This window comes from Tetrao urogallus (assembly GCF_951394365.1).
Source record: "Tetrao urogallus genome assembly, chromosome: 11".
In the NCBI taxonomy this organism is placed as follows: Eukaryota; Metazoa; Chordata; class Aves; order Galliformes; family Phasianidae; genus Tetrao; species Tetrao urogallus.
The window spans coordinates 18,545,612-18,572,803 of NC_136824.1; the positions used below are offsets into that span (position 1 = coordinate 18,545,612).

At 44.9% G+C, this 27,192-nt stretch overlaps 1 protein-coding gene across 2 annotated transcripts in view; it reads right to left on the bottom strand.

The window, feature by feature from the left end:
• Nucleotides 1–8,368: 8,368 nt before the first annotated feature.
• NEO1 (neogenin 1) overlaps nucleotides 8,369–27,192 on the bottom strand; it is a gene marked incomplete at both ends in the record, with an annotated part of 175,972 nt that continues 157,148 nt past the window's right edge. For both annotated transcript variants that reach the window (XM_079541027.1, XM_079541026.1), the window contains 10 exons: nucleotides 8,369–8,452; nucleotides 10,913–11,049; nucleotides 11,229–11,483; nucleotides 13,020–13,178; nucleotides 17,659–17,751; nucleotides 18,278–18,516; nucleotides 20,188–20,331; nucleotides 21,114–21,186; nucleotides 24,727–24,759; nucleotides 25,422–25,616. In XM_079541027.1, the coding sequence (XP_079397153.1) occupies nucleotides 8,369–8,452; nucleotides 10,913–11,049; nucleotides 11,229–11,483; nucleotides 13,020–13,178; nucleotides 17,659–17,751; nucleotides 18,278–18,516; nucleotides 20,188–20,331; nucleotides 21,114–21,186; nucleotides 24,727–24,759; nucleotides 25,422–25,616 (1,412 nt within the window). The remainder of the gene's footprint in view (nucleotides 8,453–10,912; nucleotides 11,050–11,228; nucleotides 11,484–13,019; nucleotides 13,179–17,658; nucleotides 17,752–18,277; nucleotides 18,517–20,187; nucleotides 20,332–21,113; nucleotides 21,187–24,726; nucleotides 24,760–25,421; nucleotides 25,617–27,192) is intronic.

The following is a 27,192-nucleotide window of genomic DNA, read 5'->3' on the forward strand; positions in this document are numbered from 1 at the left end:
CTATCTGCATTTCTGTGTCAGATGCCAGTCTGTCAGTGCCCCTCTGCTGCCATCTGTCACACAGCAACAACATGGAATGGGACGTGAGTGCAAAGTTCAACCTGCACTGCCGTACCCCCAGCATCCACCTCTGACATCATGGGCCTCCGTCCTTAAACAGAAGGCACTACTTTTGGAGCAGCCCTCTTTAAATATATACTATATATTTAAAGTAACAAAACTTATTTTAATTCTAATAGTATTTTAATTAAAATATATTTAAAAAGAGTAACAAAAGCATAAAGCTAGTGGGAAATTTGACTTTGTTTTTGTCACAGTAATGCATCAGGTTTTTTTTTTTTTTTTTTTTTTTTTGGTTTTGGCATCAGTTTTTTGGCATTGCTGCAATTCTTATGAGTTCTCAAAGTGCTCAGTAGATATATATATATATTTAATGAAATCTTACACTTCCTGTGCTTCATCCTTCAAAATAGCTGTTTGCACACATACATAATGCCACAAAGTGATGCCAGGAGTAAGGAGTGCTGGGCTGCATGTGGGCTGTGTGTTGGCCATGTCTGCACTAAGTGGTGATACTCATGGGGCTGAGTACGGTACAATCTATCTGTGACAAAGGAAAAATCCTAACTAGGTTCTGCCACTTATATTTCCAGGAAGGTAGATTGATTTAGTCTTTTTTTTTTTTTTTTTTTTTTTTTTTTTTTTTTTTAACTCCTTTTAAGGAGGCATTGCAAACCAGCTGCCTTTCAGCCTCCAGCTACCAGCTGACCCTAATCACTGGTGATGACTGTTCTGCTCAGGTCCACCTGTAAGCAGGAACTTGATTAGAAAAGACACGGACTGAAATCTTCCAGAAGAGGTGGCTGCTCTCTTGTGTCAGTGGAGGAGAAGCAACAGCTTGATGGGTTGGAGTTGGGAGCCCAGTAAATGGCAGGCTCCCATAGAACTTCCCCTAGTGCCCTCTTGTGCCTGACTGGCCAACTGTCCACCTAATGATCCCCCCAGCACTGGCAGTCTGGCTATGTGTACCCTAGAGGGAATGCCTGAAGCTGCTGTGCTGGGCAGGAAGATGTTAACAGCATCTCAACACCTTCTCATTTCTGGGAAGCTGCTCTCTATGGCTGTGCTGCAAATTAGACAGCTCTTCTGGGTCATTCCTTCCCTCCTCCTCCCCCTTTTGTTTTTTTTATACACCTGCTTCCTTCAGCTGTGATGGGAATGGCTGGGGCTCGCCCACACTCAGCTCTTCCCCTCCAGCTCCATGGCATGCGGAGCCAGCGTGGGTGGCTCACAGCAGGTCGCAGTCAGGGTCCTCCCCAGGCCTGCTGCTGGCTCCCTGCTGCTCCATCCACCCACACCAGTCTCCTGCTGTGGCCAAGGGATGCTGTCAGCTCTGGCCCTGTGCACACCCATCACTGTCAGCTCCTCTCTGCGGAGGCTGGGCATGCATGCTGCTGCTCTGAGCCATGCCTGCAGCTCCTGGCTGTGCTGCCAGGCAGGACGGTGTCCCTGATAGGTTATTAACCTTTTCCATGCTGCCGCAGGCCCCTCTTGCAACTCATTCAGGTCAGTATAAGATTTACTCTCCAAAAGAGGCTGTGGTGGCAAAGAGATGATTTGGAAAGATGCTTAACCTGCACCTTTTAATTTTTCTCTATGAAAAAGGCTTGAGTGTGAGCATAACCCAGAGAAACATGTAGTGGGGCACATATGGGAGATGCAGATGGCCCAGAGGCCAACAGAGAGGCTTGATACTGGTGTGTGGACACATGGTACGCGTGCACACATATGATTTTCCTCCTCCAGTAAAACCACCTTACAGGGTTTGGTTCAATTAGTGTGAATCAGTCCTGGGAAATCAAGCTCCCTGAAAGCCCAGGAGGTACAAGCACTGAGAACACAGCATCCACCTCTATTTTGGTGTTGTTCTGTTGTTTGCTTGCTGGGTTTTTCCTCTGTCTCAGTGCCTAAACCAAATCTGCCTGGAAAGGGCTGCTTCTGCCCCAACCTTCATTGTGCTGGAGCTCCTTGCTGGCTTACATGATAATGCTTTGCAGCTGGGGAGGTGGGGGTGATGGGGAAACACCTGGGGAGCCTGGAGGAGGGGCTGGAGCCTACTTCTCACAGACCTGGCAAGGTAAGGGCAGTGGGGAGATCTGGGGGAGGTGGTTACCAGGTGAAGCCCACCCTTTTGGGGGGTGCTAATTTTTGTTACAAGCAGCTGTGGGATAGAGAGTGGGTCCTGGCTGTGCTCTGGAGGTGGCCCTGAGGATGTGGTTGGACTGAGTGTCTGGGAGGTGCCATAGTACTCTGGTAGCTGCATGGCTGTCCTTGTGGTCCCTCTATTCTAGCAGGCCTGGGGCTCGGGCTGTGTGGCAGGTGCTGGTTGTACTCCAGGGTTTTCCTTTCCATGCTGATAGCAGTCTTGGGGAGAGCTAAGGTGGTCTCAGTTCAGCAAGCCCTGTGCTACTGAGCACACTGCAGCATTTACAGCATGAGAGATGGGTGGAAATGCTACAGGCTCTGTATCAGCCAGGCTGGGAAGAAGCACGCTGAGTGTCTGGGCAAGGAAGGCTTGCAAATGCTGTAGGGAACTGGGGGGATTCAGCCTTGGGATCACCTGTGGCTGGGTCACTGTGAAATGGGGATACTGGAAGGGATGCAGGGCCTGGCATACCTTAACTGGAGCAGGCAGAAAGGAGGGCAGGAGCCCAGGTGAGATGGTTCTACTGCCCAGGCTGGGAAGGGCTGAGAGCCTTCTGGAGAGTGGGGGACAGCAGTGACATTTCCCCCCCTCCCCCACTGGGTAACATGGGGCAGCCCTAGCAGCACTGGCAGACAGATGGCATCTGGGTGAGGTGCAGAGCTCCCAGAGAAGGTTTCTCTGGCAGCTCCACAGTACAGATTTACTTATTTTGGTCACGAGGCTCCAAGCCCTGACTGCAAGACAGGAGATGGATGGGAGCAGAACGTGACCGGGGCTCTGCCTTGCAGCAGCTGCGGGAAAAGCCCAGTGTGAGAGACAGACAGGGAAGCCGCCTCCGCAGCAGCAGCACAGAGGTTGGCCAAATGAAGTGGATGCTGTTCCCATGGAGACAGTGCCCACGAAAAGAAATGGGGCCTGGTGTGCTCCTCAGGCACAAGGAGGTGGGATGCGGGGTCTGGCAGGATGCTGGGTGGGATGGAGCTGTCAGGCATGCAGCCACCCCCTGGGGAATCCTCTCACCCTCTCTCTCTGGATGGGGGGGGCTCCAAGTCAGATAAGGGCTTTCCAGAACATCCCAGCTCTGCCAGCCAGGAACTATGAACCTCGGGGGCTCATAGTGGGGTTCGTATTTCTTTCCTCTCAGGTTGGAAGCCCAGAACAGCCTGCCCCATTGTCATGGAATGGTGGAAGTACAGAATCTGTTAGCCTAGAATGAACCAAAGGAAATGGGGATGCATGAAAACAGTCAGTGGGTGCTGCTGCTTCTTCTGGAACCTGCTAAGGGTGAGTAGTGCCTGGATTAAGTCAATGTGATGAAGCTGTTGCTGTGCTTGCAGCGCATCTCATGTAATTCTCCCAGCCTTTGGTGGGGGTGCTGCAGGATGTTTTAACCAGGGCTGCCTCAGGTTGGAGGGTCTCCAGGTACTCAGTCCCCTGGGATTTGGTAGCTGGCTGAGACAGCTGGGCTGGGGAACAGCATTTCCTTATAGGAAAGCACCAAGGAAAACTAGTGTTTGCTCTACATTCAAGCCCTGTGACAACCAGCTGTCCTGGCTACATCCTTGTGGAGAGGAAGGTGTGGAGGAGAATCAGTATGTGGTAGAAAAGTGCTTTGTGAGGGGGGGTATCCCAGGAAAGAAGGTGGGACAATGGGAGCTGAAATTCAGTTCAGGGTAGAATTAATCCTTTGCTCTGCCTCACTGGCTATGAGTTCATCTCCCCAGCAAGCTATTGATAGCTTTCAGGTTCTTCTTGCCTGAAGAAAGCAAGCATGCAGCCTGGATCTGTGGGTGTTTCCTTCTGCCATCTCTTCAACCTCTTGTTCTCATTTTCTACCTTCATGCCTGCCAAGGGGCTTTGCCCTCTGTTCCTGTCTGCTCCCTCTGGCCCTGTCAGCCCTGCACCTTTTCCTGTGTGCTTTTGGGGGATCGCCCCCTTGGCTCCCAGGGCACCCATCACACTGTGGAGCTGGCAGGCCTCTTGGAGGCAGCTGTACATTGTGCCTCTGTAACCTTCCATAAGCAAACACCTCAGAACACCAGCTGGCTTTTTTTTTTTTCCTCCCACAGTTGCACTTCCCATGTGTAGTAAGGGCAGCCATAACCTGGCTGAAGCCTGGACTAGAGGAGAAGCTGTATTGGTTTGACATCTTTGGCAAAGACAAATGGCACAATTGGAGCTCATATTTTCATAGGGATGTCTTTCTTGAGATGAGCAGTTATTTGCTGTTTAAACTCGATTCTGTCTTGAGATAGGAAGCCGCTCTTAATGGGAAAAGCCTGCAAGTGTTGTATCAATTTATCTAAGGTGCTGGAGCTGCTGTAAGTCAAACCTTTATGCCTATGCTGGGAGCATAAATGCTATTAAGGAAGGACACAGTGAGGCATGAATAAAAATTAGTTTGCTGCATGAGTTCATTGCTATGCTGCTGCTGCTAACAAAAGAGTCACTAATGTCAGTCTCCCTAACTGAGGCTGAAAAGAAACAAATTAATCTTTTCCAGGTAGATGCAAAAATGGTGCGGGTTGGGCTTTGCCTTGCAGCTCTGCTTACCAGTGAGGCGTCGCTGCCATCTAGTGTCCCTGCCTTGCACTGCCAGCGCTGCACGAGGGTGCAAGTTACAGCTGCTCGTCCTTCTTTCTGCCTGGCCTAACATGGGCTTCCCGTCCCTCACCAGCACCGTTTTGTCTGGTTTGACCTCCAAAGCATGTACTGTATGTGCTGCCAGAGCAGGAATTGCTTTCACTTGAGGTTAGTAAGCAGAGATCGCATCTCTGCAGTACTGCCTGTCCATGCCTGCAGCTCTGCTGTGTCTTGGTGCTCCCAACCCAATCTCTTACATCTTTCTTCCCAATTTCTTTACTCCTTTATATGTACCCCAGCACTTCTGGCACGGCTGAGGAATCTGTCAGGTCGCAGGGTCATGGAATCCTGAGGCCTCAGTGTGCTTCTCTCACTGTAACTTTGTAAGAACTCAACTAGCAAAATAAGGAGAGGGGGGAGCAGGGGAGCGAAGCAGTGCAGTAGATTGTATTCCTGTTTGCAGAGGTTGGGGGGAGGAAGGGTCTGATGCCCCCAGGAAAATGGGACACAAGGAAATGGGGAAGCTGGCTGACTTTCCAGCAGTCTGGATTGGGCATGAAGGTAACAAAGAGGATATGGCAGCATTTTGAGGGTTATGTTTAAAGAATTACAGTGTCACTTCTCTGGGGCTTACTGTCTTAAGGCTATTTGTTCTCTGAAATGAACTTCCAGACTTGAAATCTTTTCTTCTGCTGCTTGCTTGTTACAAATGGCACTGTTGCTATCGAGCTTTTGAGCTTAGTCAGGGAGACAGTGCTTTCTCAGGGTTTGTGTGTGTGCAGGGGAGGAATGGTGTCCTTGTGTTCCTCAGGAGGAGGCAGCTTGACCAACCACAGCAAGCAGCGCAAGCACTGCTCACCAAATTGATTAAGGGAGGTAGAGGAGTAGCAGAGAAGAGAAACTCTCCAAGCAGACCAGAATTTGATTGGATTAAAAAAAGTGTATTGGATGTCCAATACAAAATAATAAACATGAAGTTATAAAAAAAAAAAAAAAAAAAAAAAAAGCCATAGAGTATACAGCAAATACTACAGAAAGGCCAAAAAAAAAAAAAAAAAAAAAATTGTACAGGAAGGTAAATGTCTACAGCAGTCCTTAAAATTATTCTACATGAGAATCATAAAACAATATACAGGTTTGCTTTTTCCCCAAATCTCTCTGAGGGAAGCTGCCACTCAACAGCTTGACTATGACACTACAAGGATACACAATGTCCAAATTTAAAATCACAGGATATGTAAGAAAACGTAGCATTAAAATGTGAAAAAGTGCAATACAGATTGTACACTGAATTGAATAAATGTTTTCTTTTAGTTTAACCTTAAAAAACCAACTTTGAACAGTTGTTTTATCATTAAAAATATTCCCCCTCCCCGAATTCAATGACAATATTAACATTCATGGTGTTATACATAAGTAATATTCACAAAGACCCACCAGCTAAGAATACTGTATGTGTAAGATGGTATTTCTTTGGGTATAGGTAAAAAATAGGCAAAGGAAAACATCCATCCAGGAAAACGTTCAGGACAAAGTATGCGGTTGTAGGATTGAAATACATATTCTGTAGCTTATTTTGCCCTGAATTGTTTTGATTAAAAGTCCAAACATCAGTTTTCCAGGTGGCCCACAGTGCTCCAATTCATTGATTTCCTCCCTCCCCTTAATAATAAATAAACCCAGCAACTGTGCTAAAAATGACAATACAAAGAGTCCAGGCAAAGAAAGGAAGTAAAACCACAGCCCAAGGCCTGCTGCACTCTGGACCATCCGATGGCTCTTCTTTCCCCAGCAGTGGGCACCAAGAATGCAGGCCCAGAGCTTTAGTTAGAAGCATACAAGGAGTGGGAAGCAATGGGGGTTTTGTTTGTCCTGTTTAATCTCAAACAGCTCGTTCTGCTGCAGCAGGGCAGCAGTGGGCTCTGCAAGTGCCTCTGGTACCTGCACTCCCTCTATTGGTGATGCTGAGCTTCCAGGAGAAATCAAATGGCTTCTCCCTGTCAGTAAGTTTTGGGTTTCCTTTCATCTTAACAGTGAAAATGCAGAGGAATCTCCTGGGCAGATGAGTTTTGTTTCTTTTTTTAATTGTTTTTTTTCTTAGTAAGATACAGTCCCTCCTTCCATGCCATTCTTCCTCAGACTGTGGCAGAGCCAAGCAATCATCTGCATAAAGAGAAAACAGATAAAGATTTTGCTTCCCCTCACAATGGATTTCCCTTTTGATTTTCCTTCCTTTCTAGACAGATACATGAACAGCACCTGAGTCACTAATACTGTTTTCCTTTTCACTTGGTTCAAAAAGAATAGGAAAAAAAAAAACAATTTTCCTTGCTTACATCACTCAAGAATCCTTAAGAGAAGGCTTCTTGTTTAAAGGGCCTGGGTTGGAGAAACTGCACTGGGGTTGGACTTGCTGCTGAAGGGTCCTGTGGACACAGTGTAAGGTAAGATGGGAAAATACCCTTTGATTTAGGAGAGGCCCAGGCAGCTCCTAGCACCCACAGAGCTGCCTTCAACCTAACAACACCAAAACAGCACTGTTGCCAAAACAAGCAGTAGTGGCATCTAAATGTAACGTAACCTACTTCACAGGAGGAAATTTTTTTAATGTTTCTAAATGAGACTCACTGCAATTCAGTAACCAGAGACACAGTATGCTGGAGTTACAAGGAAGGACGGTACAGAAGATGCTTTCATTTTCTTCAGTCTTTCGAGTCAATGTAGAAAGACAGCAAAACAACAATAATGAAACCTCCCCCTGGATTCCCTCCCCATCTACTTTTCCCCACTCAAAATATTGAAACTGCACAAAAAAGCAACAAACAAGCCTTTCAAATTACATTTCAATTCAAACAGACTGGTAATCTCACAGTGATGAGAGGAGAAAGTCAGGCTTTTAATAATTATAATATAAAAATAATAATAAAAAAAAAAAGCTTACAAATAACAGTGCAGCATCCCAAAAGGCCATGGATTAACTGCCAGAAGGGGACATAATTATATGCAGAATAAAAAAACAAAATGGAACAACCCACACTGGCAATGAATTTTCATACACAATAGAACAAGCAGTCAAATGTCAGTCTAGGCTGTGAAAAACAATAGTTTCTCCTTTTTTTTTTTTTCCTTGATTACATTATTTTTTTCCTTTTTATATATATAAAAAAAAAAAAAAGATAAAAACACAAAATTGTACATAAATGCGAATGTCCAACACTGAAAAGGCAGGGCAATCACACCACTGAGACAAAACCTGACCAGGAAAAAATAAAACTTATGAAGTCCACTCTCTTTCCTTTTGTCTGGATGCTAGATTTCAGTCCCATCCTGCATGGACTCAGCAGGTAAATGGAACTCAGCTTGGTGTGACTTTGTTACAGGATGATGGCCGGGAAGGTCGTTCCTCTGTGACCAGCTGTAGCACAAATGCACCAATTGGTTCCTCTGCCTCCTGGGGATGCTCTCGATGTGCTGTCCCTCTTCTGTATTTATTTTTTTTTTACTGTACAATTCCTTGTGTTCCAAGGCTGAGTCCCAAGACGTGTGAAACAATCTGGAGTCATGTCCTGGTGAAGGTGGTCATGCTGTAGTGATGGCATTAAGGTCCTTCATGAGTCCTTCCAGGTGGGCCATCTCTTTGGTCAGCTCATCTGGTTCGTAGCTCTGTGAGAGAGGGAAAGGGTTACTGCCAGGGCTTTGCTTCCTTTGGCATAAGGAACAGAAAGAAGTGCTCAGTGATGCTGGTGGAGACTGTGGCTCTGACTCACGGCTAAGCAGATTTATTGCATTACAGAAATTAATACCTTGGAACAACACTCAAATATTAAACACAGCTTTCTGCAGTAGTGATTCATAGTTTCACTGATTTTGAGACTGTGATCATCTTGTCTGTTTTCCAGGTATCAATTCCTCCTTCAAGGCAATGGCTGCATGTGTACCCAAGCAGGTCATTTGAAAACATCATCACAGCTGTAGAATTTTTTTAAAGATCATTTGTGATTGTTAACAGATGGTACTCCATGTCGAGCCTCAACTGTTTAGCTTCAGCTATACTGAGCAGCTCTCCTAATTTTATTATTAAGGACACTCTCACCAAGTGCACCCCAAAGCCTTTTCATAGCAAGTCTTTCCCAGTACGGTGTAGCTTTCAACTCCTTTTATTTATTTTTTTTTTTTGCTTTTGGAGCATTTCTCTAAATCCCCCTCCTTCTCTCACCACTGTTTTCAGAGTAGAAAGATAAGCCATGTGGTGTTCCAACACCAGCTGTGCTTTTGCCAAACCCAGAGCAGCACATCTCATATGTACCATTTCTGCTCTGGTACATTGGAGGCACATTATGAGACCCTCTGGATGGAGTCTAATATGAAAGCTACTGCTCAGCTGCCTGCACACTACAATGCTGAGTCCTTCCAGGGACATCTGACACCCCTTCCTTTGCTTCCAGCTGCAAACCTTTTCTTTCACTGACACAGATAAACACTGCAGGCATGTTCAGTTTCCCAAGCAATACAGATTCCTTCGTACCACAGAAGTCCGTTCTGCCCTGTATCAAAACTGTTATCTGCCAACTGCTGGCCAACAATAAATATCAGTGAGCTGGAAATAATAAATATGGAATTGGACTCATTCCTTCAGGATCTCATAAAAGATCCTCAGGAGGAAGTTTTCCTCCCAGGGGGTGGTGAGGCACTGGAACAGGTTGCCCAAGGAGGCTGTGATGCCCCATCCCTGCAGGCATTCAGGGCCAGGCTGGATGTGGCTCTGGGCAGCCTGGCTGGTGGCTGGTGACCCTGCAGACAGCAGGGGTTGGAACTGGATGGTCATTGGGGTCCTTTTCAACCCAGCCATTCTGTGATTCTAAAAGCTCAATCCTTCTGGATCACTTTCTGATCCTAACTACCTTCTATAATTCCTATTTTAGTGGGCATAAAGTATGCACAATGACTTTATATTGTACATATATTTATCAGTAGCTATATTTATGCATAAGTATATTTAAAATATAAATCTTATTTATGAATTGTAAGTATTTTGGTATCAATCCTAAATAAATCAGCAAGGAGTGACAACACAAGGGCAAAATGCACCAAATCAAGCACGTATACCATCTCTAGCCCAGCACTTACAGAATACAATCAAGAGGGTGAATTAAAGACACCAGAATGATAAAAGGAGAGGAGAAAAAGGAAATAAGAAAATCATTCCAACAGTTACACAACAGCTAATACAAGAACTTCTTGGCTTGCACTTTCAAAAGAAAATAGCTCTTGCCTGATGCATCAAACGTCCTCCCTTCTTAAAAGCAGCCTATTTTTAATGAAGCTCAACTGTTGCATTTTTCCCAGATTCCTCTCATAAAAACATATCTGTGATGTTGAAGCATTTTGGCATCAATACTTAGTTCTTCATCTGCAGTGACACTCCTATGCTTGGCAGCGACGCAGCAGCATAAGCAGCAGCTGCATGGCTTTAAGAGAATCCACGCACAGCATGCTTGCAAAATGAAAGCAGGCAAAAATCAGACGTGCAAGGAACTTCTATAGCTCCTGCAAATAGAAGCCAAAGGCATAGGCTGCAACTCCATTAGGTGCTGAAAAGAATCAAGAGTACTGCTACAGACAGATCTGGGCTTCACTCTTCTCTTCTTGTAATTGCAAAAGGCTAGCAAGAAACCTGCAGCACTGAGCACAAGAAGAGAAATTAGAAAGGAAATGCTAGAGAACATTACTCTATTTTCAGCTAATAGCCTCGGGACAACCAAAATATTGCTGAAGATTTATCAGTTTTGACTTGGTGGGCTCTGTGGACCAGAATAGATGGAAGCACAGCATCTGTTTTGTGCAAACAGGAATAGAGGTATGGTCACACGTAATCTTCTGATTTGAAAAGTACTACTAGTGCTTACATTTAGGTGCTTATTCTCTGAATTTACAGCCTTGCATAGAAGGTTTTTGCACTATGATGTTTTTATGTGGGTTTACGTACAACCAGCAGTCAGTGCAAGCCAGAAGTCTCACTGTCCTCTGCCTTTGGAATTCTCATTGCAGTCACTACTGAAGTTCACAGCTATCACACAGACAAAGGCTGCCCCAGGAAGCTGCTGGCAGTGCCAGGGTACTTACGCTTTCCGAGTCCTCGAGCATCCTGGTGGTCTCCTGCACGTCAGGGGCACTGGGAACCACCACAGGCATGGGAGGCCGTGTTCTTCCTAAAGTCCCAATCGATGCAGTCTTCACCGAGTGAACTGGATGGGAGGGAGCTTAAAAGAAATCGTGACACAATTAGGCCCCAGTTCTCTGCCCATTCAGAAAGCTGTTAGGAGAACAAAAAGGATTTACTTCAGTGCCCAACTCTACCTTACCTCACACCCCCCACCCCACACCCTTTTCTCCTTCCAATCCCCTCCATCTGCGCACATCCCTGCCCATCCCCACTCACCTTGCTGGGTCAGCAGCGGGGTGCTGGGCAGCGCAGGGTCGTAGGCAGAGCCGGCTGCTGGCACTGCTGGCACTGCAAAGCTCTTCAGCGGGTGGGATGGACGGACGTGAGCTGTGGGCAGGCTCTGGGCCGCATCCTCCTCCTGTGCACTGCCCAGGTAAGCACCCGAGCTGCTGTCGGGGTCCTGGTGGTCTGCACAAGGCTGGGACGAGGAGGCCGGCATGGTGTCAGAGCTCGGTGTGTTCCGAACGGATTCTACAACAGACCAAAACATGTGGTTTGTTTTTTGGAACACAAACGGTCTCTGTGCTCAAATGGAAACAAAGCAGCAGTGTTGACAAGCGCTTTTTCCAAGATTGCTGTGTTAAGCTAAGAAGTGGATTCACAAGTTGACCAAATACCACCGGCTCTGTGCAACTCTCCTGTTTGAAGGTGAACTGCAACAGCTGCCCACCAACAAAAGCTTGAGAACAGAAGGAGGCCACAGGTACAACACCAACCAGCAGTTTTGCACTGGAACAGCTGTGTGTCACAAGACACAGTTGGCACTTCGGACCACAGTGTGGGACTCAAATCTTCCCTCTCATTTTACACTTCAGTATTTCACAGTATAGGAATTGTTACATAGGTACAAGTATCACTGCAGCACGTACAGAAGAGCCAGTTCTCTTTCCAAGATGATTGACAGACTCCAAATCCCTTTACTTGCTGAAAGCTAAAATGAAATGCCAGGCAGCAGGCTCCACCCTGAGCTGAAAGGACAAATGGGATGGCATCATGAATTCAGGACACCGTGAGCCCACTCAGAGCACATGCAGGACAAGAACTGGACAGCAAGAGCTGCCACTTCAGAGGTACAAACAGAGCAAGAGACCTCTGCCTCTAAGACACTGTCTGCTGGCATACAGCAGCCTTATAGCATGCCTTCATAAGGAAACAGGAAACAACTCTCTTGGCTCTGGCATCTTAATTAAAATTTAGACCTTGAACTAGAGAAGCTCCTAATTCACTTCAACTGTAGATGTTACCTACTTGTTTTCTATCGATACTGTTGCTTCAGAATTTTTCACAACACTGGAGGTGTTACAAAAACAGCAGTGATGGGCTGCACTTCAAGCCTGAAAAGCACTGCACAGGAAACAGCACGATTTTCATTGTGCTTCAGGCAGATTAACCAGAGAGCCCCAGGAACAAAGCCTGGACCTTAGTCCTCTCTTGCGTTTAAACACAACCAATTAGGAAAGTTATTATCAAATTAACTTGCTCAAACTGGATGTAAATGGATGTTTCAGACTCCAGGGCTGAAGGCTTTAGAATAAGGAGTCCTCCTGTTTGAAGTGTGTACAAAACATTAAACTTCCTTTCCAAAGGGCATTATCTCCTATCGAAATGATCGATACCTGACCTACACAAGAAGCTGGTTACAGAAAGCTCAATCTAACACAAGGATATCCTCTGTGCTTAAACCCATCCCTCTGCCTCTACAGGAAATAACTTCTCCTCCATTCCTTTTCCCTGTCTTTTTTTGGCAATGAAGCAGAAAACGTGCTGTGGGTCACCTACTGAAGCAAACACAGTGCTAGGTGAAACTGCAGCTGCCATCTAAAAACCTCACAACTGTATTTTCATTCAGCACAAAGAGATACAGCAAAAGAAAGAAATGTACCAGCTGGGTCGGTCCTGCTACAAGGCCCCAGCAGAGGCTGACCAAACTCCATTCCAGCTCTCGATTTCCACATTTCACTCATTGTTCCATAACAATCAAAATCTGCCTGGACGTTTGTATCTCACCTGTGGAATTGGCCCTGTCTGAATGGGACATGGATGTGCCCATCGGCCACGGGCTGACCTGGTGATGGAGATAGCTGCGAGTTGGAGAAGCGAGGCTGCCGGAGTGGAAATGATGGTGAGGGTTATCGAGTGAATGGATGGGATGGGCACTAATCACAGCTGTGAATGAACACAAGACAGAAAAATGCTTAACATACAGACAGACATGCGCGTGTACTGAAATGCACCACATCCCTCCCTTCTCCCACAGCACTGCTGAACAACAGAGCCAACTGCTCAGCAGATTCGTGATACCAAGACAACATTTCAGTGCCAATTTTCCAGTTCAGCTCCCACCAGGACAAGAACAACCCCCCAGAGGCAGCACCTCCATTTTGTTGCACAGCAAAATCTCTCTTGGCTGCATCTTCCAAGAGCTTTCTGTTGCACTTGAGAAGAACAAAGTTCAGCTCCCTTTAGAACTTCCACATATTTCACATGATGCTATAAATGTTAGACTTACTAGAAGAGACACACAAACTCAAATTCCAAAATCATTTTTGGCTGTCATTGAATTTCTCAGCTAAATGCGGCATCTTTGGTTAATTAATTAATGTAAGACAAATAAGCGTAGGAGAAGACACCCAAGGCTCTTTTCATTCCCTCTGTACAGAATTAGTAAAACTCTGCTCCAATGCACTTAAACAAAAACCTCTTCTTTTTTTTTTCCCCTCTGCCATCTTCCTGTTTTATTGTTTCTGTTTGAGTCAGACGAATTTTATACTTACTGTAAGTCATCCTTTGCCCTCACCCTCCTGCTGTAACAGCAAAGTCCCACCACACCCCACATGGGAGAAAAACGTGCACACAGTTTAATTCTTACAATGCATAAAACACTGAACTGCTTCACATCATTGAAAGGAAAGAGTCTCAGCACAGAAAACAGAAGGGAAGGGCTGAACTTCAGCGCTACCACCAACACCATGGAGAAACGGCTGTGCTGGGTGATTTGTTCTGAACTTTTCCTGGAAATTCCCCACACATGCTGGCTTTGAAATGCACTTTCTAGAACAGACACAAACAATCCTGTCATAGTGACGGTGAGCCTGGTTAAGACTCCTTGCACTGATGAATACAGTTTGAACTCAAAGACCAACTAAACAAACCTGAACTCTCTGACTCCTTCATTTCCTAGAAACCAGCCTGTCACAATGTGTGACTGGATCAGAGGAGGCAATGTGCACAGAGATCACCTATTGGTAACAACAGATTCCCCTCTCCCGTTATGTCAGCCCAACAGAAAGCCATCTCTATTATCAGCCTCCTGTAAATGCAGGTAACTACACGAATACTGAGCGCCCGGTGCTAGATTTCAATCCTGGTGAAAGAGCTGCAAGGGGATACGGCCACAGTAAAATATGAGGTGCTGTCACCAACAGCTTCAAGGAAGACAGAAATGCTGCGTCATCTCACAGGGAGCTGGCAAATGGAGGAACACTACGTAAGAGCTGTGTAGTCAGAAGCCACGGCAGAGATGACAACCATCAGAGACACCAGGAGTCCTCCTGTGTGTTGGTGAGGTAGGAGGCACGTCCATTGTAAGGCATACAATTAAGTGTAAACAAGATTGTAATAGCTCTGAAACACTATCCACAGCAGTATCCAGTCAGCAAGGGGGAGAAGAATGACCCACAGGAAGGTAAGTGCACCATCCCACTTTGCCATCCAGCTTAAGCTGAGGGCAACTTTGCAATGAATATTACGGGTTATCAGATCTGAATCACGTAGCCGTCCAGCTCAAAAATCAGTGCATTGTGCCACCAGGCCTTCACGAGGACTATGATGTGCCATTTAATTTCAAAGAAGTAAAAAATTCCTATCCAAAAACAAAGAAATGTGGCGAGTTAAAAAATGAATAGGCCTCTGCTTCCTAACATCCTGCCAGAAGTTTTGTCTTCCTGTTGTAGAAGGCAGGGACCCACCAGGCACACGCCATTCCTGTTGCACAATTGTACATGAAAATATAACTGAACATTAAATTATCCTAATTTAGCATAAGAGGTAAATTTGAACACAGTAGTGGGGGAGAAGAAAAAGCAGTGGGAAGTTATCTGCAGCCACAGACTTAAGCACAGGGAATGGTCCTGCTATGCTGCTTGCTGAGAAGGGCCTCATGTACCAGAATGTCAGTTTTCTGCACAGCTTCTGCCAAAAGTATCTAAAAGACACTCAATTCCTTAATGCTTTCACTGACCAGAAACCTACTGCAAGTCTTTGGAGCTTTTGCAAACAGGAGACAATGTTGAAGTCACAAGAACAAATTCAAGCCCTGAGCACCAGAAGGCCTTACTTCTGCCTCGTGCTGACCTGCTGCACTGAGCCAGCTGTGTCTGTGAATCACTCCTCCTCTCTGTGAAAGCAGCACTCTATAAGGCAGGAATAGCAGGTACGCTTCTCAAGCAAACACAGCAGAGCTGGTATCAAAATAAGATGTCAAAACTAGGTTTGGTGCTGCAAGGAAAAACCATATCCACAACCGTATCTGTCAGCTTCATCAGATCAGCTTGAATGCCAGCAAGCAGTGCACTTGGAATATGCTGCCTTCATAAGACGTGTGCCACCACTGCACCTATCAAGCCTGTCAGCTGCACATCTTCCATCCTATGTGGGGCTGATCAGGTAAGCTGCTGAGTGCCTTTCTCACAGAATTAACGTAGCGTGAGGCACAACACTGCTATGCTACTTCTGTGCAGCATGCTTCAGCACTGGCTGCTGTGTGTACTCTGATGTGTTTGTCCAGTGCTGTATCTCATCTGGAGAAAAACACACTCATCAGTATCAGAGTGCAAAGGAAGACTCCGTGCAGTCTGCATTTCTATGGGGTCTGAATGCATTGTGGAAATCATCAGCTGCAGGCGCCTTGTTGGACACCCAGCTTTGACAGCAGAAAAACTTTGAAGAAACAAACCAGAATAAAGGTGATTAGCATCAATGTATCCTCTGCTCTTCCCCAATACATGTAAAACTTGGAGAAAACAGGAAGCATCAGACTATTTACTTTAAAGCAAGAAAAGCAGATATTACTCCTGAAATACAGTTCAGCTCCTGAGTTCCAGTCTAGCTGTTGGGAGGTTTAGCAAAGACCCTTTTCATCTCAGAGTTTTATTATTTGTAGAACAGAGGTATGCTCTAATGCTTAAAATATTTCATAGTAAGAATAAGAATTTTTGTTGAAGCAATAGAAACACAAGTTAGCACTTCTGCTCAACAGATCATTAACTGATAGGGAAGCGCACAAATAAGAAGCAACACCAGACAGTCTCCTCATTTAGAAGTCTGCTCTGCCAGACGAAAAGCCTCAGACCCCATCAGTGATAGAAACACGTTCTACTACATTAGTGTAACAGACACGCTGTGGAACAGTACTGCTGTACCTACTGCAGAGGCTTCTGGTATCCTTTAAAAAGGAGAAAAAGAACAGCATTACAACTCAAAGCTGTTTCTTCTGCTCAGTATACTATGGAACTATCTCACCAACAGGGATGCCTTGCATTGAGCCAACCATGGTGACACACTGCTGAGTTCTCAACTTCCCTCACTGGGTGACTGAGTTGTGTCTGAAGCTGCTCCTGAGCCACTGCTGTGCTCTGCTGTACATTCATACTGATGTCTGTTTGCCTCTTGAGGGTGGGCTCTAAATTATAGACTAGTCAAGACTTCACAAGGAACTGAGCACCGGGGAGAAAAGTTCTGTTTGATGTTTCGGTCAATGCAGGTACAGGTAAACATGGCCATCGAGGAAAAAGTGAACGTGATTCCTGTGAAAGTTTCAAGACGATGCCAGTAACTCCATACATTTTCAAGGTGGAGAAGAGTCAGCAGAGATTCCCCACGTACCGGTGCTGGTAGGACTAGCTTTAATCAGTAATCTGTGTTGTTGACTCAGGCCCAGAAGCAATCAGAGAAGTATTTAAGATTAGGATCAAGGGGATGGAGTAGCTGCCTCATGAAGAGAGGCTCAAAAGGCTGTACTACATGGCTGGGAAGAAGATGACTAATGGTGGAGATGAATCCAGTGGAGACTGACCAACCCTGATACTAGAACGACAGATCACTTGTTGAAGCCAGCAAGAGATTGGTTAAAAAAAATACAATACAAATAACTATATGAGACATCACGTTTTGAATGTCTGGAACTTGCTACCATGGGAGACTAGAAGCAGACAGCAAATTCAGAAAGGGGTTAGACCTGTTCAGCAGGTCAGTAACTAGACCACAGAACTCTTGGTGGCAACGTATCCTCTACAGCTCCTGTGTTGCAGCTGGCAGAACACAAAGAGGATGGACCACAAAAAGCAGCCAGGCTCACATCTCCCTAAAAAGCACCTGCAATTGCCACTGCTGAAGTCTGAGACAAACTGCTGGACACGTTCCTAATTCACCCCCCTTTTGCAGTACACCACCTGCTCGCTCAAACACTGCCTTCACAACAGGGGATTTGGGATGCTTTCTTTGAACCGTTTCCATTGCAGATATGGGAGAATTACTTAGGAGATTCTAAGTCAGAGATGAAGTCAGTGTGGGTGTGTGTGCATACATATCAACACGGCTTGTTTGAGTGCTCCCGGTTCCAAGGCAGCGAGGTGGGCTGTAGACTTACGCTGAGGTGGCTGAGAATCAAAAGGCATCATCATCTTGGGCCTCATCCCCCTTCTTCCTGCCAGCGTGGACATGCTGTCCTCCGACTCATGCCCTGGAGGAAGAATAATGAAGGTTATTTTGCATGGCAGCAAGACTTCTGTGATACCATACCAAAATGATTTCAATCCTCCTCTCATTATTTCTGGGTGTGTAGGAGGGCTCTCCTGTTGGGAAGCATTTCTGTGACTCGCAATGGACAAAACCAGCTTTTCTATCCTTCACCAGGAGGAGGACAGTTAATGTAAAGCTTACTGGGCACTGGAAGGGCTCTCAAGGCCATCAGGCTAGCACAGACAGACTGCATGCTTGACTGCACGCACTTGTTACACAAACTACTGAAAACCGATCAGTTTTTACGGAAGGAAAAATCATCCAATGCTCGTGCTTCCGTTTTCTCACTAAAACACGTGATTCTTCCTTTGCACAGAGCCTTATAAACTAAGCATGAGGCAAATTAACTACTTGGAAATTAAGAACAAAGAAATACGATGGCCTAGAAAACTTGAATAAAGAGATTTTGCCAGATATAGTAAAATATATTTTAACACTCAGGATCAAAGTACTTGCTGATGGCTCACCTCTGTAGGAGTTCCGCCTTTGGTGAATATTGCTGTCCATGGAATTATCAACTGGGGTGATGTCCTGGGAGTTGCGAGGGATTGGGGTATCTGTCATGATCGGATTGGGATCTGGAGATTTATCAATGGGTTTTAGCTCCAGTCTTTCATGATGGATCCAAAGGTCAGGAGGCTTGACATCTTTGGAATTCCCTTTGTACTTGTGGGACCCATTCACTGATTTGCAGGCAGCCCGTTTCCTTGGGAGGAAAACAAATAAAATGTTCTTAGATGTATGCTTCCCTTCACTTGGTGGAAAAAGGCAAATTTTCATTGAGATTTCTTTCTGATCTTGCATCCAGCTGAGCGAAAGCCACCCACTGGGCAGGAAGCTTTGAATTTTACATATAAGCACATCTGGCATCTCAGAGCATAGCCCTGCATATTCTGCATACTCTGATGCAGAATTCTCTCTCAAATGGTACACATACTGCAGAACTGTGCCATACACACAATGGAAGTCTAAGCTTCCATTAACAAAGATTAAGTTTCCAGTGCTTATAGCTATTGAGGGAATATTCTAAGCATGAAGTGCACATACACCATGCTGTGCTGTACTCCAGGGCTTACAAACAACCTCAAACAATAGCTACAAGAGCGTGGAAATAGCTCACTGCCCCAATAGCATGGTTAACCTGAAGACTAATGACAAGAACGTTCATTTTACTGCTGTTCAGACTAGACACAACTAACCACAGCACATGTGAGGCTCCTTGTTCCACATTTGACAAGAAGGGTTTTTGGGAAATTGAAATTTAGAGCTCTTGCACTGTACTGCCCACATACTCACTTCAGACCTTGGCAATGACAGAGAAAGGTGTCCCTTTCAGGCAGGGCAGTTGCCAGACATGGCTGGCATATGTGGCTCAGATACCTGACCACATTCCATTCTGAAAGGATTTGCAGTTTTGCAGAATGGTTCAGATTGAGCAAAACAAGTGGAGATTATCTTAGAAGTTTGACTATCATCGCTTTCTTAAAACTTTGTTTTGCATAAAAGAACCTCTTCATATTCTAAAACAATTGAGTTCTCTTCAGTTCTTTGAAAGAACGTGCAGAAACAACATTCAAGAGCCCATGAGTGGAAGCATCATTTCTGTCACCAAAATGAGGGCAGAAGTCAGATACACACCTATATTTAGGATTCTGCAGTACTGCTCTACAGAATCCCACATCAGGTTCTACTCCAGTCATCTATCTAAAAATTAGATACTACCATTCACAGCTTGGAAACCTGCTCCACACAGTGAAATACGCGCTACGAACAGAAGTGAGAATGTGCCTGAGCCGCTGATCTCACACAGATGCTCAGGACTAGAAACACAGGAGCTAGGCCAGCATGCTGCCCTGTCTGAATTGGTTCTGCCTCTGATCCTGGTGCAAGCAGCAATGGAAGCTGCGTAACAAGAGATGCCAGCTCTCAAATGACCATCTGAGCTTGCAGCAGGACACCCATCAAAGGTTGGTGTCATTACTCGCAAACATACAGAGTTGAAAAGGAATGCAAGATAATCCCAGCATAGTATTTTAAACAATAATTTATCTTCAGAAAGGAAGAGGTGCAGGTCTATATGAAAGCATTGTTCAGTTCTGTAAACCACTGATAGCTGCAAATTCTGAAATGCTGATTAGGAAAAGCAGAAGAACATCATCATCATCTCCACCATAACATCCACCAGTACAGCTAGGTTATCTTCTGAACACCGGAACTCAAACTCACATTCCAGCACTGCATTATTATTTGGATCTCAGCACATGGTTTCTACAGCCCTCTAGACTTCAAAGTAAAAAATTCTGAACCATCATAAAGGACGGATTGCCTGGAATTAAAGGAGAAAGATAGGGGGCCGAGTGCCACCCAGACAGCTTACTTTTTTTGGTGAGAAGTGGTACGACGAGTGCAGAAAACGGCGACGATGACCACTATCACAATGGTGATGACCCCAACAGACACTATGATGACAAGAAGCATGTTGCTATCCAAGGGAGAGGTCGGACTTCCATGGGGACTGTTACTGCCTGTGGAGCAGGGAGAGAGGGGTTATTTATCTTAAAGGCTTGGAGAAGATCCCCATCAGAAGCAAGGGGCACTGATCCAGGCTGGGAAATAAAGATGAGTGGAGTGAGCCAGATGGAATTCTCTTGAAACGCTTACTAATTCTTTCGTTATTCACAAACTGTGTTTCTGTACTACTGTTACATGCATAAGGCACTTAATTGATTCACTTCCAACCAACAGTCTATAAAATTTCAAGTTCCCCTTCTCAAACAGCTGCCATAAGGAAATCCAATAGTTTAGAGTCTGAGGAGTTAACACGGGACCTTGCTAGAACCAAAACAATGCGGGCATTCCTTCGGACCCAGTAATCACACAAATCCTATCAGTATTCAACTGCAGGCACTCTCCTCCAAAGGAAAACACATTTTATGTAATGCTAATGAGTGCTACCGCAGGGCAGGGCTGCCACAATGCACAGCGCTAATAAGGAGAAGGGGTTAAGATGGTTTTTCTCCTTCCTGGTATGTTCTTACTGAATTAATTTTACACTTGCGCTCTACAGCAGCCATTTAAAACTAAGCAGAGAACAAGATCCGCTGTCAGACTGAAACGCAAACGCCCGTGAAGGTATTTCTTCCAAATACCACATGCAGTAGGCAGGAGTGCTTTGAAAGAAGTGTGATACGATTTCTTGAGTGGGAACAGCTCATGTCATAAAGAGCAAAAAGTTACAGAGAGAGATCTGCTGAGGGCTGGGAGCAGTGTGCTGTCACTCCGGAACAGCACGGCACGGCACACCTACCGCTGAGCGGGGGTTTGTAGTCCGGCCCCACGTCCACCGGGCGGCTTCCTTTCCCTGCAGATCCCGAAGCTGGAAAAGTCACACAGGTGGTAATTCCATCTGCACCTCCACATCCACGCACACCCACACCTCCCACACGCTGCAGCGCTCTAAGGCAGCTCTTTCAGAACTTCTTTCCCAACTGCTGTGAGCACTTTCCCCCCCTGCACAAAAGGTGCTCCTCCAAGGAGGGAACCACTTCAGAAGAGCTGTTTAATAATTGGTTTCCTGCGCAGCCCGTTGTTCCATCTTAAAAAATATAATAACAATTATTTGCAGTAATACACAGGTATATATTGAGACAAATGGCTTTACCACACTCGTACAGTTAATCATATTGAAGCAGTAATTATACAGGTTCCTCTTCCTAATCCTTAATTACATTAAGCGAGGAAGCAAAGTGCTGTAAGTGTTAAGTCCCTGCCTAGGCACTCAGGCCTGCTTTGAACTTCTCCCCATTCTCTTCCCCTTGTTCCACATTTCCACAACTGACAATGAAGCATCACTAAAATGCTTCTGGAGAAAAAAAAATCCAGCTTCTTTTGTTGTTTTGTGTTTTCAGTAGAATGCACTAATGCAAAATTACCACACATATAAGAGAACCATACCGTGCCAGGAACAACCTTCCCTTACAGGTTAATTAATTCAGGATACACAAGAATACACACAGAAGTCCCAAACCACATAAAACAAAAGTCCTCAAATGCAGCACTTTCATAACTGGAAGAAGGGTTTTCCCAGGTGAAAAATCCACTCTAAACAACAAATACTAAATGTAAAAGGATGTACGTGAAATGGAAATTATGAGCCTCGCGTCAAAGTCTGTAACTTAGACAACTGATAAGAACATGGTGAGAACAGCAGAAGGTACCAGCAGGAAAACTAGATGAACCCCAATGAGGCCACTAAGAAGAAATTATACGTGTTTACAGTGAGAAGTTAGGTGCTGTCTCAAATAATGGAAAAGATGTATTGCAGGACAACTGTGTAATGGCAATGACCACTAGGAGCTGTCAGTCCAGCGAGGACACAGCACTGAGCTGAAGCACGTTCTCACTTTGAAGCACTGGACAGATGAAATGAATTAAACAGAACTGTAAGCAGCTTGTATTTAATGTATTTTGATCTATATGGCCAGGTCACTTACACTGAAAGGATGTGGAAAAAACAGTGAGGTGATTTCTCTGTCCCAGCCCAACCCTGAAGACATGCAGAGCTCCAGAGGAGCTCAGAGGCAATACAGCTAACTTGGTTAGGTTTGAAAAAGACTAATAGACAGCCCTGTGCAGGTGTAATGCAGCAGGTGGGGCCTTGGTGTGGGCAAGGTCACGGAGCAGCCAACAGCCAGAGACGGTGGCATGCTTCATGTCCATCTTTCTGTTGGATGGAAGCAGGTATTTCCAACGAACATCTGACTGTAAACATCATTAGTAACTATGCAGACATGCTATCTTTAGACTTCTATAAAACATTTTGCCAAGCACTGTGCAATGCTTTGTTAAAAATAGCCTAATAAAAAAGCAATGTGGCACCTATTAACAAGATTAACAACTAATTAGCTGATAAGAATAAGAATTATAATTGCAGAATCATTGTTCACAAGGGATATTTCTAATGAGGTTCTGTAAAGACCTGAGCTCACCAAGTATAATTCAATATCCTTAATAACACTGGGAAGGAAAATTAAAATAATTGCTACTCAAGTTAACAGATGACACAGGATGATGGAGTAGATAATGAGAGATGCACAGTCACCTGCCCAGACCAGCAGGGACCACGTGGCAGCTGCAGTCAGTTCAGCTCATCAGGGCTCTGTGCTCACTGCCACGCCACCCCCACGTGGGTGCATCAGTGACAAAGGATGCAAATCCTAGTTAGGTGCTGAAAATGTTGGGATATGCCCAAGCCAAGCACACACACACTGCACTGCCTCTATGGCCATCAATCAGCCTTTTCCAGCAGCTCACTTTGATGCTGAGGTTCTCCATTCCCTTCTGTATCAAGTTCAAATTCACCTGAACTTGATACAGTTGTCTGCACCCAGGCAAACTTGCTTTCATTTTGTGCTACTTTAGGTTAGTTTTACTAGGACAAGATGCCTTAACTGTTGCTCTTCTACTAGACAAAGGCCCTGCAGCCCGACAGCAACAGCCAGCAACTCCTCCTAATACAAGCTCTGTGTTACTTGAGTGTGTGGAAGAACAATTCAGGGTGCTTAGTGCAAAAGAACAACCCTGAAAGAGGGGAGAAGCAAGACAGAACCATCAAGCTCAGAGCCTCAGTCCCACTGCAGCTTGTTCCTCCCAGTCTTGAGCAACCTGTCTGGTATTTCCTGAAGGACACAGCTCTGTAGGTACAGATCTTGTCACCAAGCATGTGTTCTGCTTGTGTTCTTCTTTTCTACATTTAACCTATTGCCATGATTTATCATCTCCACCCTCTCTTACAGGAATCCTGAAACAAAACTCCCTTGGCATTCATGATGTATAAATCATATACGTTTATAAACATTAATCCAATTGTTAGTAGAAGAAAATGTCACTTCAGGATGATAACGTTGGTGAGAACTCAGTTGTCTGCTGAAATGAAGTTAGAAGATGAGTGCAGAAGAGGAAACGGCAACTTTTGGGTAAACCCTCTTAATCTTTCCCTGTTCCATTCCTGCTGCAGTGGAGAACAGGGAGCATTTGCTTCCCTCAGACAAGCCTGCACCTCAGGCAGCATCTATGTTATGAATCTGGGTAAGAAATTGCTCCATAACTGCCTACTATCAACATCAGTTAGTACAGAGAAGGTAAAAGCATATTTAAGAAATTACTTCTAAACAGATTGAAAGCGAGTTAAGAAAAGCTCATTCTCAAACCCTGTCAGGATCTGTTTAATTGTATGTCTAAGCTGCTTGCCAAAGTCCTTTTAGCCTCATCCCTTTAGACTAATTCTTCCCCTTTTCATTAGGCTTGCAGCTTTTTTGGAAGAAAGCAAAAATAGCCCTGGGACATTTGCTGTATAATGCAAGGCAGGAAACTCAAAGCTACCATTTTTTCAAGGGAGCACTAAGGCTGTTAGTAGCTAATGCTGTGCTCTTCAGGAGACTGGAGTCTAAATGAGCTGCCAAGCAGAATCTCACAGAAAAAAGGGTTTCTAGAGCAGACACACTTTCCTTTATTACAAAAATAATTATAGATGTAGAGCTCACAAAACAGCACTTGTGCTAATTAGATAGCTGTCTGATCTTCCTCCTCTATACACTGAGATCTCGCATCCATGGGCAGAAGCTAGTTGGAACATCACTTCATCCAAATTCATTTTGACAGAATGATTCACCTCTGGCATTACCCACTTGTCCATTCATGTGACATCTGACTACAGAGGCCACTTTATATTCCCAACACTCGAACCACAAATAGAGTTTCCAGTTATTCCACTATTAAAAGCACAACAGGAACTTGAATTATATTTATATTTAGAGCAGCAGATTCTTGTTTAATTTAGGAGATGCAACAGCACATGGAAAGGAAAACAACACGTGGAAAGGATGGAGTAAGAGAGAAAGCACGGCTGTTCATTTACCTTGATCATTAGGCATTTTATCTGAGGATTCAGCTAGTGGGAAAAGCACAGGGAAGGAAAAAACAAGAGAAACATCACAAGGCTTGAAGCAGCGAGAGACGGAATTTCAACTTTCACACAGCATAAATGGACTTGTTGGCATTAAGCTCTAAATTTTTAACCACAGTTACACAGAGAAAGCACTGTTACCATTTCTATCTTTTACCTCTTCTTGCTTTTTTTTTCCCCCAGGGATGTGAGATGCTTATGCCAGCTCACCAGTTAGCAAGCACTCCTGGATTAGAAAGCCTGCTGTGTCACTGCAGCTCCACCACATCCCCATGAGCTGGTTGGTGCTCCCCAGCTCCGGCTGCTTTGGACTGCTGCATCACAAGCATGTGACACGCAGGACCTCAAGCCTGAAAGCAACTAGAAACTTGTTTTTTAAAATGCACACGTGGGACTTGGGCCCTCTAATAATTAGATGCCCTACGGGCCAGCTTCTCACTGGGAATAACACAAATAAGCAAATAGTTGAGCAAAATTTGCATATGTATTAACTACATGCAAGAGCAATCAGAGAGAAAATTCTATTCTAATCAAACTTCATCAACTTCTTTTCAGCTTAAGTATAAAATTTGTGCTGCTTGGTGTCCTACCCTCTGAGATGTGGCATTCAGACCATGTGAAGCTATTTGGATGCAGGTGATACTTACCTTTAGGGGTCCTGAATTGGACGGCCTCAGACATGGGCCCCATGCCCTTCGAGTTGCGGGCCTGAATTTTGAAGTAATACGGCGTGTCGAGGGTCAGCTCCTGTATCTGGTGGGTCAGCCTGTTCCCCACGACGGGCTCAATCACCCAGTCATGTATCTCAGCATTCACGTCTGTACTGTAGTAAATGATGTACCCTATTCAAAAGAAGGAAACAAAAGGATTTTACACATAAAAGAACACGATAGTCGTAAGATCTAACAGCAAGAGTTCTATTGACTATTAATGATATTTGCACAACCAAACGATTATGGGTTTTTGAAAGTGTGTTCTTACATTTTCAAAGACTAGGGATGCATTCATGTATCAGACAGCCTTCCCTCTTAAATGTTAAGCTGTTCAGAAGTACGTTGAGAGGAAAAAATCCACTTAGAATATCAATATTATTTTTGACCACTGCTCATAAAGTATGGATGAATTCCTCATTTCCATCTCTATCTGTTCCTGGACTAAATAATGTAAAATAACATAAAGCTACTCTTCTCAATACATCCTCCAAGTATTAATACTTAGAGAAAATCGCTAACCTTGAAACATCAGAACATTCCCATGCACAGCTCAAGAAAGTGCGTTTATGAGTTGGTATTAGACACAACTAATGCGATTAGCACTACTTTTCAGTTTCTTAACAAAGAAAACAATCTGAAGAGAACTGAAGCTATCTTGCAGGTCCTCAAAAAAAAAGTATGGGAAGAGTGAGTGATGTGTTATTATACTGCAAATACAAACCACAGCGAAGTAAAAGCTTGGCAAGTTCTGCCACACAGAGCACGCAGCCCTTGGCGTTGATTTGCAAAAATACAGGGCTAGCTCAGAAGCCTCATGCACAAATTGCCCAAGGAGGCTGTGGATGCCCCATCCCTGCAGGCATTCACAGCCAGGCTGGATGTGGCTCTGGGCAGCCTGGTCTGGTGGTTGGCGACCCTGCACACAGCAGGGGGTTGGAACCAGATGAGCATTGTGCTCCTTTTCAACCCAGGCCATTCTATACGATTCTATGATAAATTGCTGCTTCCCCTGTGCCACAGGCCTTCTGTCCATGGGGGTTACAGAAGGAAAGGGAAGTCAGGCTCTGTGTAGCACCCTCCAGTTCATGGAAGCAATGGGAAGCCTTGCTGATAGCCTAAATTCACGTACGTCCCAGCAATCACTATGGCATGGGTGACACCTGAAACACCAGCTGTAGGTCTGGCATGCTTAATTTCTTCCCTTGGCAGCACAGTCAACCACTGGGGGTAGATTTAATAACTTGCTACATGTAGTGGAAACACAAAGGAACAAATCTGCAACTTGTCTCCAAAGGGACAACACACACACACGGCGACAGCTGAAAGCATTATTTATAGCATAGTGGCACAAGACTACTGAGTTTACTCATGACTGTACTAATTAGTCAGCAATTATAATGATGTAAGAGCATCTGGAATCCAGACTAGCACATTTCAGTATTTTCCATCCATCCCATCCTCATCAAACAAAAACAAGCGTTGAAAAGACAAGTACCCACAGACGTGTTATGGAGTGCGTGGAATTCCATCACTGCACAGCACTTCTGGTACCAGTGCTCAGAACCAACTGAGTTGGGTTAATCAGTAATTAATTACTCAAGACCCTGTTTCTCTCACTGGCAGTGGCTTTCTCCAGCAGAGGGCACTCAGCTCCCACGTCCCCAAAATCCCACCCTTGGCAATCTGAATCTTATCCTTGGTGGGC